This window comes from Crotalus tigris, unplaced genomic scaffold, assembly GCF_016545835.1.
Source record: "Crotalus tigris isolate CLP2741 ecotype Arizona unplaced genomic scaffold, ASM1654583v1 scf7180000024470.1849372, whole genome shotgun sequence".
Lineage (NCBI taxonomy): Eukaryota > Metazoa > Chordata > Lepidosauria > Squamata > Viperidae > Crotalus > Crotalus tigris.
The window spans coordinates 379,214-394,380 of record NW_024100641.1 but is presented as its reverse complement, the minus strand read 5'-3'; the positions used below and the strand labels follow the sequence as shown (position 1 = coordinate 394,380).

The window sequence follows — 15,167 nt, the reverse complement described above, 5'->3', positions numbered from 1 at the left end:
ACTGTTTAGTGCACGGGTGTCAAACTCGCCACGTCACGTGTCGCGACATATCGGCGATGGGGTGGGCGCGGCTTCGGTATGATGAAACCAGCCCGTGAGCTGGCAGTTTGACACCCCTGTTTAGTGAATATCTGTTTTAAAAGCTTATATCCATCCAATCCATTGGTTAAGCATAAGCTTCTTCATACAACTGATAGGAGTGTTTATGAAGGCAGTTTTATGAATGTGATAGAGATTAGCAAATGAGGGAAGTAGAGCAGGTGTGAAAGTAAATAGAATACTTAACTAATGGTTTATTACTAAGTGGGAGTAAGATGTACTGTGTCTTTCATTTTCAATGCATTTTTGAATATAATAAAAGTTTATGGGGAAGTACTGTACTTTTATATGCTGATGTTTTTAGATGTGCAAATGCTGATCAATGTCGTTAAATGTCTTTTTTTTTTTTTTAGCATTTTGTAAAATGTTTCCTGCCTGAAAAGGAATGGTGTGATCACACACACACACACACACACACACACACACACACACACACACACACACCAAAATAGGAATGAAGTTTTAGGTCGTGGTTATTGATTTTAATAGAATGTAAATTCTGCCTAATCCTGTATTACATACCAATATTTTAATAACCAATGACATCTCTTATTACACTACAAACCTAATATAGAAATGATTGAAAATAAGATTAGGGATGCGGATGATCAAAATCATCCTGATTTGATAATATTGAGAATATTTCTTTTTCTAATTTCCTCTGCTTTTACATATTTGGTGAGACTGAAATTTCAAGCTATTTACATGCATATTTCAAAATCTATTTTAATCTGTTAACAGAACAATTCGGATTTGAAGAACGTCAAAAGTTTTAGCGATGTCATTTTTTAAAAAAAAAGTTGAGATTTTTTACAATTTGACAATAGGGCTAGTTCTAAATGATTGCATGAAAAGTAGTTCCAGTTTTAAAAAATCCTGCAGTTAAACTCTTAACAACATCCTGATACAAATGTGCTTTTTTAAAAAAAATTCTGAAGCACCATATCAAAAATAGGCTCTTTGCTGTAAAGATTCCCTGCTAGAATAGGCTGAGCCCAATTTGGAAATAATTGCAATGCTAAGTCACTGCACAGGAAGGAACTGAACTATCTGAGCAAACAGTATACCCTGAATTACAGAAGTACTTGTTTTAGTACTATGACACTATAAACATTTCACATGATAGTTTGTTTTTCTAGAGATAGCAACAGTGTTGTTTCTTATTTGCAACGTCTAAAATATCTAGCTGAACTGTTGCTTATGTTCCAAAGGTTGACATACACATTTTAAAATATACTAAGCATTTGTTATGAATTTTGTGGTTTGAGTGCATTAAGACATAAGATAATCCTTTAGTTATTGCTCTTTTTTTTTTTTTTGCATTTTATAAAATGTTCCCTGCCTGAAAGGGAATGGTGTGATCACACACACACACACATACATATATGTACATACATACATTTATCAAAATAGGAATGAAATTTTAGGTCATGGTTATTGATTTTAATAGGATGGCCCTTTGCTTCTATAGTTTTGTCCCTATAATATTAAGGCTCGGGAAAACAAATACACACTTTGCTCAAATCAGATTTATTTATTGTTTACTGTTGGTGTAATCAGAAGTTGGCGCGTTAATCTTTCATACATTTCTGGACTCTACTATGCACTATTAGAGCCAGTTTGCTGTGCTATAGGGGTTAAGGCTAGAGGCTAGAAACCAGAAGAAGTAAATTCTACTCTCATCTCAGGAACAGCTAGTTGGGTGCCCAGTCAAGTGCACTCAGCCGTAAGAAGGAGGCAATGACAAACCACTTCAAAAAATAAAATAAAAAAAAAAATTACTAAGAAAGCTGCCGGGATTAGTCTGCATGGCAAGAGTCAACATTGACTCAAAACAACAAAACAAAATCCCCACATGACTATTAAGGTTATACTACTGCAAAGTTTGTATTTTGTATAGGCAAATTCAGTTTTTGATCATTTTGTTCCCTAAATGGGATTGTATGATCCCCTTTTCGGTGAGATTAATGGCTGGGGATTGGAAACTCAGATTTTATCTTCTGACAGTGCCATGGGGGAATATCAATTAGTCACCTGGGTCATCTGGGTAATCACATACATATACACAGAATATCCATGTTCCATTTCAGTTTTCAAGCAAGTAATACATAATTGCTTGTAATTCTAAGGCTTTAGCTAACCTGGAAAATGACAACATTTTAATCCTAAAGCACGCAATCCTCACTGTACCTTAAAGAGCAATATCCCCGTAAGGAATTATTTGATTTATTTTATTCTGCTGAATGATTTGTTGCAGCTACCCACTCCTGTAATGCATTGCAATATCAGGGATACATATATTTCAGCAAAGTACAGTCCTGAGGTGCTAAACATCTATCCAGTTTGTTCTACCCAGCCAATAGCAATTGACATGATAGCAACTTTATCTAGCACTTGCTACTTTTTACAGATGGGGAGAATTTAATTGAAATAAGAAACCTCTTTATGGTAACTGCACCAGACCTTAAAATCAACTCTGTATAATACATGTACAATCCAGAACACTTACCTTCATGGCTGGTTAGCAAATTTGTTGATGCAACATTACCTTAACATGGTTTAACAAATTAACCCTGGTTAACCTTGAATTCAAGTTTGAATGTTTGTTTATCCTGGTGAATATGGCAAAAATCCAATTAGACTCTTTTACATACTGACCCAATAAAACATTTTTTTTCTCAGAAGGAAACGTTTTATAGAGGATGGTTAACGAGGAAGGTGTTACTGATTTATAAAGATGACACAGTATTGATTATTGTCATAATGGATATCACATTATTTATGTATTAAATTTCGGACACCCAACTGCATAATATCTCTGCTCCTGGCATAGAACAGGTTCCAACGCAAAAAAAGAAGTCCCGACCTCTGAGAAGGAAGTTAAACTGAATAATAGTAATAATCATAGAAGAGGAGGATGCGCTCCTGCCCATCAGGTATCCTTCACTTCGAATAAAAGACATAGCAGGTCCCCAGAGTTTTTCTCGAATTTATCTAGAAAGAGAAAGTAAACAGCCGCTTCAGCGCTTACCCGGAACTTTTTTTCCTTTACTCTTTGTTTCTCTTCGGAAACTATTAAACGGTGATCACTTTGCCGCTGGCTGGATACTGAGTGCGCCGAAAAAGGCGTGTTCCTTCGAAAGGTTTCCCCCAGCGCTTCTGTTTCCTGTTTGAGGAAAAGAAAATAAAACGATTCAGTCCTCGGAGGGAGGGCGAAGTGGAGTTGTTTCTTTTAGGCATACGGCCGTGGGAGGATAGCCCCCCTCGTCCTCTGACTCGCAGTAAGGTACGCGAATGCCCTACAGCGGCTGCTATAGGCTGCGCTCGGTGTGGAGACTCCCAACTCCCTTAATCCCCAGCGCTCCCGGAACCATATTGGTTATGAAAGGGGGTGGGTGGGTTGCACGGTGTGGGTCTTCGAACAAGCATCTTGATGGGTTCTGGCTTAATTAAAAACCGTAGACCCATGCCCAGGCAGCCCCAGCGATCTCTGTGGGGTGATGGTGGTTTTTGTTTTGATTGCAAAACGGTTTTCGGTCCGCTTAACTCTGGCCCGGGTTTCCTCTTTTCCTGCTACTAGTGATGAAATCTCATGTGTACAAAAGGTTTTAAATTTCTAAGGAGAAATTTCCTGACATTTAGAACAATTCATCAGCGGAACAACCTGCCTCCAGAAATTGTGAATGCTCCAACACTGGAAGTTTTTAAGAAGAGATTGGACAACCATTTGTCTGAAATCATACAGGGTTTCCTGCCTGAGCAGGGGGTTGGACTAGAAGACCTCCAAGGTCCCTTCCAACGCTGTTATTCTGTTTTACCCAATACAGAAATTGGGGTGTGGAGGTTTTTAAGAAGAGACTGGACAGCCATTTGTCCGGCATGGTATAGACTAGACTAGAGTCTCCTGCTTGAGCAGGAGGTTGGACTAGAAGACCTCCACAATCCCTTCTAACCCTATTATCATATATTCTAGTAGTGTTATACCAATATATCATGAATGCATTAGAAGATATCCTTGCTGGGATTAGATTGTGCTCAATTGATGCACAAAACTCATGAAAGAGACAGCTTGCTGAGAAGCATACAGTGCATTGCCAGAATTCAAAGGTGGACAGAATGGTTCAGCACTGATACACATGTGTTTGCTAAAATCATAATAACTGATTGTATTTTGAGGTATGCCCATCCAATAGGTCAAGCTTACCTTTTCCTAACTAGCAAGTTAATTTCTTATGATTATTTCAAATATATAAATTAGACAGATAGATGGAGGCGGATTTATGTTGATCATATGGAATATGGAAAAAGTTATGCAGCAAACATATTAATCAAATCCTAATATTTTTTCAGTCATCAGTTTAAAATAATTCTGTTCTCAGGCTACTAAAATGTCCACTCAGAAGAAGTGTCCAGATTGTGGCTCCTTGGAAATTGTGGAAGATTCCCACTATACTCAGAACCAGTTGGTGTGTGCAGATTGTGGCTTTATTCTAACTGAAGGACTTCTCACAACTACGTATGCTGATGAAGAACATTTACAAGGTGAATCAAAAAATAAAGTGGAACTAAAACTCCTGGGATTATAAGGTTTATTTTGGATACCTGTGATCTACATAGATAAAGACATCCCTTGTGGCCTTTTATAAACTTCAAACTTTTAAACATTGAACATTAAAAATGTTTGAGTTTTAAATAATTGTTTGGGGAAATGTGATATTCTTTTTGTCATTTTCTCTTTCTAATTTTTTTTTGTCTTTTCAGAAGTGACATATTCACGAAGTACTGGTCAAAGTGACCAGCTGAGCCGCTGCTTGCAGCGAGGTAAATGTTTAATATTACCAGTCAACACTTGGTGCATTGTAAAAATTACTGTATTTCCCATTTGTGAAGTTGTAGTTCCTCTCTAAAAGCAAAATCATTTTATATTTTAAATTACCTGCATCCTTTGTTAGGGGCAGGGCTGATTTCCCATTTCAGTTTTTGGAAGAACTCATTAAATCCCTGGTAGATAATTTTGGGCTGGTACCAGGTTTCTGCCAGATAGGTAGGCTTTAAATTGTCTATATAAAATTACACAATTATAAAATTGTCTATATAAAAATGGGAAAGTCATTACTACAGCAGTTCTAATGTATAGGTAGTCCTCGATTTACGACCACAGTTGAGCCCAGAATTTATGTTGCTAGTTGATGTATTGCAACTAAAAAAGGGTTGACTCTGGCAATTACTTATTTTCTGAAGCAAGAAGTTGGTGTCAAATAAGAGTGGTCCTTCAAAAACTACAGCCCCAGCCAATATTGCGAGAAATATCTGGAGGGCCATGGTATGGACATTTTTCTTAAGTATCTGCATTGCCTTCTTCCATAGGAATCAGACGGGTTCGGGATCTCTGCAAAGTTCTCCGACTTCCTCCTCTGTTTGAAGATACAGCCGTGTCTTATTATCAACAGGCAATCAAATGCCCCTGCTTTGCTTTGGTCAGTTTGGAGAAGAAGGAGATAATTATAGGTTGCTGTGTTTTCGTGACCTGTAGACAGCACAACTGGCCCTTGACAATGGGCACTGTCTCCTTGCTGCTTTATGCAGACAAGGAATTGTTTGCCAGAACCTACCTGCGGTTTTTGAAGGAATTGGCACTGGATGTACCAACTCTGAGCTTGATCGATCTTGTGAAAACACACCTCAACAGGTAAGCTTTTTTTTTTAAAAAAAATATTCTTTTCTTATAAACGTCTGAGCCATTGATGTGCAGTTTGTTGAAGACCTATGGATGGAATGAATTCTTATTATTTTAGGCTTCAGTATATTGGTCCTAAGAGAATTCTATAGATTGGAAGTGCAGTATAGACACTTTGCTGAAGCTAGATAGGACTGAGTAAGATTGATGCTTACTCAGAAATGATTGTAGTCAACTTGGAAGTTTTCTCAGAGTTGCGGAGATCCTAGATACTTTCACAGAGCTCAGCTAGATCTTCTTATCAGACCTGCCTCAGCTTAGTAAGAACGATACTTAACTCCGTTTATTGAGAAAAGTATAATTTACTAGAAGTCAAGTGCAATACAGTAATTACTTAGAGGCTCAGGCTGAGGCAGGTCTGAGAGTTTTGCTAAACCTGTCTGCTTTCTGAAAATGTTTTGCACATGTAGTCCTCCTGGCTGGTTGTGTTATTCCTAATATAAGATTCAAACTTAGGTTTCAGATAGGGTTAGAGTTATAGGCTTAGGGTTATTACCTAATAGTTAATCTGAGAATCTTCAGCTTTTAATTGTCTTGTGCATCTTTGAATACAATCTCATATTTGCCTGATTTGGGCAAATCATTATGTTTATTTTATTTTATTTTATTTATTGCTTGCTAAACACGATCTCAAGAATTAAAGTAGTAAAGCAGCTCTAGCGGTGATCTAAATACTGTTTAAAATGGGAGTGACTTTCTTGCTTTAAAAGGAAGGACAAATATCATGAAATCTCTGATGACAGGGCGTTAGCAGGCAAAGCCTGGATTTCCTTAATCAGATTAAATTCATGGATTTTTTTTTAGATAATTTCCTCAGATTATATAAATTTACTGGTTTTAATTTAATTGTAAATAACAAATAATATATCATTTTGCTTTTGGGGCATTTGTATTTTGTAGCTGGCCTAGTTAGGAAATACATTTCTACTATTATGTGGGAGAAGAGAATGGATTATTTTTAGGATGAATCTTGCCCTTTACTACTCTTTAAATATATATGCTACATTATTTGGGCCATGTGTTAAATCAGTCAAAATATTTTAATTAAATATATTAAATGACTAAATATTGCAACTCTTAAATATTGCAATGTAATATTTCCAAGACTGTATAAAATTAAAGCCAAAACACGGGCTGTACTGATAGGCTTTTCCATGCCCCCCATTTATTTTGTTCCTTTCAGCTTTAAGCTTTTCCAGGAATCATCCGACATCCCAGCCAAATTTCTGGAAGATAAGGAGAAGCTGTTGGCAAGGACAATCCAGATAGTGGAGCTTGCCAGCGAGACATGGCTGGTGACTGGTCGGCACCCCATCCCCATTGTGATGGCAGCAGCCTTTTTGGCCTGGCAGTCTTTGCGACCTGTTGACCGTCTCGCTTGCACCCTTACAAAGTTCTGCAAGCTTGCTGGCATGGACATGCCACGGCCAGCCCCACAAAGACTGAAGGAACTGCATAACATCCTCCTTCAGATGGCCTCTCAGCTGGGTTGGCTGCGAGGGCTCAAAGTGGACCGGAGGACTGTGTCGAAATACATTGGAGACTTGCTGCAACATCGCCGTGTGCTTCTACGGGCGGCTTTCCGTACGGTGGATACCACCGAAGACTGTGAGGCTGAGAACTCCACCGCACCGCCAGACCAGCAGCCTATGAAAGCAACCGCGGCTTTGACAGGAGAGGATTCCATTGCTGGGAAGAAGCGGATGCCGTTGCTTCCGCCTTGTATCCTGTACCCAGCAAAGAAGCCTCGAGCCAGCAATCCAGACCCTGAAGGCCCAACCATCACAGGGGAAGAGCCCATTTTAGACAGTGAGATTGAACAATACATCCGGACTCCAGAAGAAAGAGAACTGTTTAGCAAAATGCAGGTTCGCCTATGCTAGTGAAGGTATTTAGTGAGTCTTAAAAGCCTGCAGTCAATGACAACAGGGGTTGGGTTCCTTATAGTCCGTAGTTCCAGAGGAATTTCTCTCCTGAAATTAGACGAAGTCTTCTTGTTCAGATCATGATCTTTAAGAAAATAACCAGCTCATATTTTAATAGGCATTGGTTGGGATTTCCTAGATCCACAGTGTAAGCGATGTAGAAGGAAGCAGATTGGGGAAAACAGTGATAGAATATGAGTTGTAAAATCTTTTGCTAGATGTTGAAAGAAATGTTAGACTGCTCTTTGGCCTAGATGTGTGTTGGTTAAATGAACACCAATACGCTTCTACCACTTTTTCCAGTCCTGGACATCAGAAATATTTGGATTTAATCTTACTATATTGAAGTGTAATGATCTGCATCAGATACGCTCCTGGTTTATTTTGCCTCTTCTGTTTTGAATTGGAGCATTCTTCTTTTCAGTCCAAACACTGCTTTGCGTGTTGTTTTAGAGGTTTCCCATATGGGTCTGGTAACACTGAAGGTAAACATTCATTTAGCATTCAATGGATTAAGTGGACTTGGGCTCTGCAGCCACTGACTGATTTTGAAAGTGATTCCATAAGTAGTGTAGAAAAGGGCATATTGCAATAATTCCCATATCTGGTCATCTGGGGGGGGGGCACACAAGAGGAATAAGGTTGTGCATGCTATGATGTCATGCAAATAGGTTAATTGTCCTATGTATAAATGGGATGAAATTGGCATATCCCTTTAAATCTTATGTGTGAAACTCCACTTATGTTTTTTTCTCCTTGCTATTTGGCTAGTACCTACAACCTTTTGTATTTGACTTCAGCTATATATATTAAAAAGTTACAATAAAAGGGTTTGAGAAGAATTAGCCCAATTGAGATGATAAACACCTTTTGAATGGGTGCACAAGTTGGGCTTTTCCAGCCCTCCTGAATAGGTAGGTGGGAAAGCCATTTATTAAGAGTGTGGTGGAGATTTGCCCCCTATCCCCAGTGTCCGAGATGAGCAATTTAGTTGCTTGAATGGCTGTTCAATTCACACATCCTTTAAGTGTTGGGTAAGTGAGTCCCATTGCTTGGAATCAGTATACAAGTTTGATTTATGACTGCTCAAATATTAAAGTGTGTGGGTTGAGATGGCAAAGCATGGGTGGAACATAAGAGCAATACCTGCTTCATTTGGATATTGCAGTTCTTTTAATATATTAAACAAGAAATATCTGCTAAAAACAGTTCATTTGTATAAAATGCAAACACAACAAAAATGTATTAAACGCTTTCTTTGGCACGGCTGTCTCTCAAAGAGCTCTGGTTTTGATTTGTCATTTGCACAAAATGTAAACCAACAAAAAGAAAGGGTACTTATACAAAGATTTGCCCAATAATAATATTTCATTCTAGCAAGCATATATAACAAGTCCAGCATTGCCAATATCATGTGGGTTGCAATATTGCCCTATAAAATAGTTAAGGCTCTATTAAACATCATACATATGAAAACCAAGAAAGATGGGAGAAAATGACCTTTTTCAAATAAGGAGGATTAAGTGCTTTTCTGGCTTTTCATGGCTATTGCTTTCCGGAAGTCTTAGGCAATTTCAAGGTTGGCCTGGCTTGTGAAACCACACAGCCTCTGCAGTTCTGTGGAGGTAGGTTTTATGGAGTAGGTTTTCTTCTTTCTGGCGAGGAGGACTGTGAAACCTATCCCTTCTGCCCTCTGCACAGAGCAAAGGGTTTCTCTTTTAAACAGGCAAGGTACACATCAGTTTAAATGAGTTAATTAAAAATTATGGCACAGTAAAAATAAAATCAACACATAGACACACACCTGGACAAAGAAGACATTTGTGGTATTTTTTTGCATAGAATGATTGAAGGGAAATTTACCATCTTGGATCAAAATGCTATTACAAGCGCTGCCCTTTGGGGCAGAAGTATTCACTGTTGATAGCTTATTTCAATCCTGGAAATAATACTAAATCAATTACTGTGACTGTTGCGAGGGAGGTTTCTGGGAGTTGCAAGAATCATGGCCAAAGCCAAGATTTTCCACTGGAATGGAAAAACTCCAAGGAATGTTGGGTGCTGTGACCTTGGTCTTGCTGGACTCTCCTTCAAATAAGGAATTTTGCATTCCTCCAATATTCTGTTCTAAACAGCAGCCTCCTACTGTTATAATCTTAGTTCATAAATCCAATGCAAAAAGTTAATTATGCCTGTCTCTGTAAACAAAACAAGGCAACGGTCTTAAAGAACTTAGGGATTTAAGCCAACATCTTCCCTCAGACCTAGCAAAAATTTGTAGCACGTTTCCTTGCTACATCCTTCATAAACATGGGTGTGTTATTTGTAAGATGCCAGCCTTTTCCTTTTGATTGTCCACAAAATGTTCCTTGCTGTTTTGTTGGCTAGCACACAAGATAATTGCACAATGTACTCTGAAGAGTTTGTTTTAAAGGCACAACATACATTTCTCTCCTCTTTTTACCCCAGTTGGGTAACATGCATTCTTCCAAAAACTTGGAAGTTCAGCAGTTTATCAGCAGTTTTGTTGTTGTTGTTCCTTTTAATTCCAATAAACTGATGTTATCGCTTTGACATGGATAAAAAACCCTCCACTGAGTGCATTGTGTAAACAAATATGATATGCCCCATTTCATAGGCCAAATCCTTTTTATGCTATCATGAACTTTAGAACCTAATTTATTTTTTTAAAAAAGGCACCAACTACTTATGTGGGAAGCTTTCCTTGTTTGTAGTTATATTCACGCAACACACTTAACCTCATAATTGAAATAATCGAGTTTATGGATTTTGCAGTACATTAACAATAAGAAAATAACTGAAATCAGCATTAATGGGTGTGTGCATCCTGCTGCATTTGAGAAATTTAAAAAAAAAACGGAGGGAACACAAGAGATGGGGGTTATTTGAATAGGAAATCTTGAAGTTGTTGAGGAAGATGTTTATAGGCACATCGGTGCTATGAATTCCATGTTGAAGTTCCTGAAGCAAAGATATGATTCTTAGAAGAAAATAATCTTCTTCTAGTTTGTGGCGTCTTTTTTTTCTTTCCTCAGTTGGTAACATTACAGATGCAGTGCTACATAACTACTTGGAACTGTCATCAATCAGACAAGGAAATCCTGTTTTTTTCCCCCTCTTCAAGTGAGTTTTTCATATCTACAGGAGGGATTATTATGGAATGTGGCACATGGTACGTAAGCAGTGCCCCTATGCTGTTGGGCACAGAAAAATTAAATGCCAGCAAACAGAATAATAAGCTTGATTCTTTCCAGTATTTCTGGAAACTGCCTTCGAGAAAGAATCACAATGCCTTCATTCAGCTCATTTTCGACACAACAGATTCAATCATCCTTCAATCTGAGGATTGCTGCACAATTCTGTGAAACGGTTACTGTATTACAAAGAGGACTTTTTTTTTAACGTTTGTCACATATACATATAGATTAAGGGAATGTCCCCAAGGTGCTTAAAAACAATATTTTGTAGCTTCCCAAATCCTTAAAGGATTAATGTCATTCAAGCCTCTGAGGCTTTTTTCTTGGCAATTTTCACTCTATTCTAAAGTTTCATAATGAGTTACTTTATTATTATTATTATTTCTGTTGGCTGCATGCATATGCTTTCCTTCGTATAATGTGGGGTTATGGGCTTTCTGTAAAAAATATGATTAAGTAAACGTAATCAGTTTTAATAAAAAGATTGATGGGCAAAAAAACCCCTCTTATTTCTGAAGCAAGAAGCACACTGCTTTACTTTTAAGGCAGAGGAAAATCTCTCTTACAAGAAAGAGAATCCATATGTTAAGATGCGGGCTCTCCTTTGCAGTTTTTATAACTGCCCATAATAAATCGGTTGCCATTTCTAATCTATTAATACACCCCACACTTTTATAAGCGCTGGGCTTTGCTTAATCCTAGGCAAGAATAATAAAAATGTGTTTGACTTTTTTTCAATGGCTCCATCTTACTAGTTAAACAGTGCAGCAGCCTCGTGTATTTCAGAGGCTTCTCTATGTGGCATGTTAGCTGCATCGTGCCTGTAGTGAGGCTTCATGGGACACCATTTTCCACACAGCTGTCAAACAGGCCTGAGGGCTTCCAACTTTGAACTTGAGGAGTGACTCAACTCCCAATCACAGAAAAGGATAGAATTATCTGAGCATTTGTTCAGTCAGTTCCCCGCCTAACATTCAAAGCTGGAAGTAAGCCTTCAGGCCTGTTTAGCAGCTGTATGGCAAATGTGTACCAAGAACCTTGGCCAGGGGTCTTCAAACTCAGACCTTTTATGACTTGTGGATTTCAACTCTCAGAATTCCTCAGCCAGCGTGCCTGGGAGTTGACGTCCACAAGTCATAAAAGGGCCGAGTTTGAAGACCCCTGCCCTTGGCGATGAGAAGCCAAACTAGTAATCTATTCCAATTCAGTTCCACAGCTGGTAACTTGAAAGGTGGCCTTGTTGATACCTTCTGCTTGAAAGTGCTATTAAAAAGATTTTATACAAAATATGTCAAGCTCAGAATAGCTGTTCTGACCTTACCTGAAATAATTTGCTCCAGAAGTGTTTCAACTCTGAAACTTCTCTTTTGAATGGAAAAACTCTTGTAGAGCAGCATTCTGGTAAAATCTGAACAAGCCACTCCAACTGTTCTGAGCTCTAGATATTTTGCACATCTCTACTGTTAAGTATCTTTGGGCAATGATGCCCAGCAAATCATATTCTCCCCAAGTCTCTTTCTTAAGAAAGACTAAAGAAGACCAAGGATTGTCACCTAAGCATGCACCTTTGGACAATTAATAGTGCACTTCTTTCTACCGTGTGGCTTTTTCCTTGACAACTCTACAATCATTCATTAGATTTATCCAAAACAAAACTAGATATGTGTATAGCTTTGAATGACTGGGAAGAGCTTCCCTCGTCTCACACAACATGAGTTATTTTGCATAAAGCATGTAGAGACTTTCCATTGGATAGCAAATTTGCCTATACATATGTACACAGCGTATTAGAAGTTTAGCTTATAGATCACTGTCTTCCTTTTTTTTTTGTACGTTATACAAAAATATCAAGGATCTAAAGGGACACGAAAGAGGGAGACCACACAATCACAAGAACAGATGATTGTCTCGCGCTTTGCAACTTTGGCACCTTGGGTGATTGTGGCTTTCTGCCCATTCTCTGGAGGAAGATGTTCCCTGGCACAAAGAACAGCAACTTCACCTGATATATAGTGAAATGTGCTGTGATTCCCACGGGAGGTCAGAACAGTCTCCCTATTCCATCTGCTCAGGAAGACCAGCAGAGAGCATGGTTCTTGCCTCCCCGTCTCATATTATCTAAGCCTTTGTAGTACGTAAAAATATTATCTTCGCTTGAGTCTGGTGGGCTGTGGCCACAAGGGTAGCCTGCAGCTTCCTACCTGAGTTGGTATTGCTCTAAGATCCCAGCTGCAGAGGTTCTTGGACCCTTTCCTACACTGCTGTCTCACTCTTCCAGAGACCTGTTTTCATACCGCTTGCATTGTCCGCGCCACTGAGGTTGATGTCATACTTGCTGCCCTTCAGGACCCCATTCTGATTGGCTGCATTGAGCGGGAAGGAGCGCCTCTTAGTCTCTCTTTCTACGGAGGGGTTGGCCTGATGCTTAAGGTTGTCTCTGCTGGCGCTTCTCCTCTGGCCTCTCCCAAAATCTGCAGGCTGGGGGCCACCACCGCTGCCATCACTCAAGTCCGACTGCGTCAGGGTGGATTCCAGAGTCACAACTTTCCCTTGGTTCTGATTGTTCAAAGGGCTATTCCGGCTGCTTTGGTAACTCTCTGAATGACTGTTCTGAAGGCTCCCACTCTCGCTAGTAGGATGCTCTGAGGAAGGTCCCCGCATTGCCTTCAGGCGCTGATGCTTCCCTTCTCGATAGAGTTTAGTTCTGCTTTTATGGTACCTGGTGCGCCCATGGAGATTGTTCGTATACCTGGTTGAAGGGGTGCTCTTACTGTTGGAAGGCTCTGCCTCCTCAAAGCAGGCAGTTGTTACTGGGTTACTGTCTGGCTGGGCAAGGGCCACTTGCAAATTGTTGAGCTTGCAGGGCCCTGGGGCTGAAATTGTGCTGGTTGGGGAGGATGAAGACTTAATGGACTGAGCTACTTCTGGATTGCAGCCAATGAAGACCTGTGAGCCACCCTCAACCCCCGCTCCAGTGTGCCCATAAGCCTGCATAGGTAAAGCATTCCTGTAAGATGGGCAACAAGTAAACCATGAATTCTGTACGTCTTTGCGCCGGGCACAGTGGTAGATAAAGATGAAAAATCCTAAGGCTCCAGCAGTGACTCCGTAGAGGCAACTGAAGACAACCTTCAGGAGGAACCAGTGCTGAGATACTGCCATTGCTCCAAAGGTCCATAGAGTGAGGTATAGGAAATGGGTGATGATAAGGGCCCAGAGTTGCATCCCCAGGGAATACACACCATCAATATCAGCAGTGTGGGGGCTGGAATTCAGGGTGACTGAAAGCGACCCTGAATCGGTCAACAGGTTGCTACTGCCTCCGAAGCGTTGCCTTGTTTCCAAGGGCTTGGGTATTTCTTTGGGATCCTGCGCTCCGCATTGCAGACTGACTCCGGCACATAGGAAGTAAATCCAGGTGATGAGCAGAATGAAAGCTGCAGGCACATAGAATGCTCCAATGCTTGGTCGGCAAGCCAGCCAGCAGCTGGGTGGAGAAAGAAAAGGTTGGCCAAATTATGAATGGCTGCTAAGCAGTTAACAGCTTCGCTGCTGTTTTTTGTGACAAACATACAATCTAAGGTCTAGGACCATTCGTTGTGGCCAACTCACCACGGGACAAGATTTACACTAATATTGAAGAAATGTTGGGATAGAATCATTAAAGAAAGGATGCCAAAGGAGGGACAAAATGAAATATGAATGACAAAAATTAAAATAATGTTTTAATTGTTTTAAATTATTAAATTGAATTGTTGAATTGTCCCATGGTGAATTGGCCGTGGCAAGTTGTCCATGATGAATTGATCGTGATGAGTTTTGTCCCATTCCATACAATCTCTTGGTTATCTTGACTTTAAGGCAGCTAAAGGGAGACTCTGGAAACTACAGATATGCAGGAGAGGGGACATCTATTTGTGTCTTACAGCTAAAAATATTTCAACTGTCTCTATTCAGATAACCTGTAGAATAGAATGCTTGTTAGTGCATACCTTGTTCTTTCTGAGATGTGGTAAGGTGGTGCTTGAAGGATATTAGGCAGGATTTATGGGGCAAGGAAGTGGGAACATCTTTAATCCCCAAGAGATTGTTAAAAACTTGAAAACAGCAATATATATATATATATATATATATATATATATATATATATATATATATATGCGCAAGTAGATATAGTGGTAGATATAG

The 15,167-nt window shown here is 39.5% G+C and overlaps 2 protein-coding genes across 2 annotated transcripts in view; one reads left to right on the top strand and one right to left on the bottom strand.

Annotated features, from left to right (window-relative positions):
* The first annotated feature begins 3,256 nt into the window (after positions 1–3,256).
* BRF2 (BRF2 RNA polymerase III transcription initiation factor subunit) lies at positions 3,257–9,210 on the top strand. Its single transcript, XM_039332950.1, has 5 exons — positions 3,257–3,385; positions 4,479–4,641; positions 4,861–4,920; positions 5,467–5,788; positions 7,020–9,210. The coding sequence occupies exons 2-5, from the start codon at positions 4,488–4,490 to the stop codon at positions 7,717–7,719; spliced, it is 1,236 nt and encodes a 411-aa protein (XP_039188884.1). The 5' UTR covers positions 3,257–3,385; positions 4,479–4,487; the 3' UTR covers positions 7,720–9,210.
* The window catches only part of ADGRA2 (adhesion G protein-coupled receptor A2), an 88,815-nt gene continuing 82,563 nt past the window's right edge, over positions 8,916–15,167 (bottom strand). Inside the window, exon 19 of the mRNA XM_039332949.1 lies at positions 8,916–14,466. Coding sequence (XP_039188883.1) covers positions 13,233–14,466 — 1,234 coding nt within the window. The 3' untranslated portion in view covers positions 8,916–13,232. The remainder of the gene's footprint in view (positions 14,467–15,167) is intronic.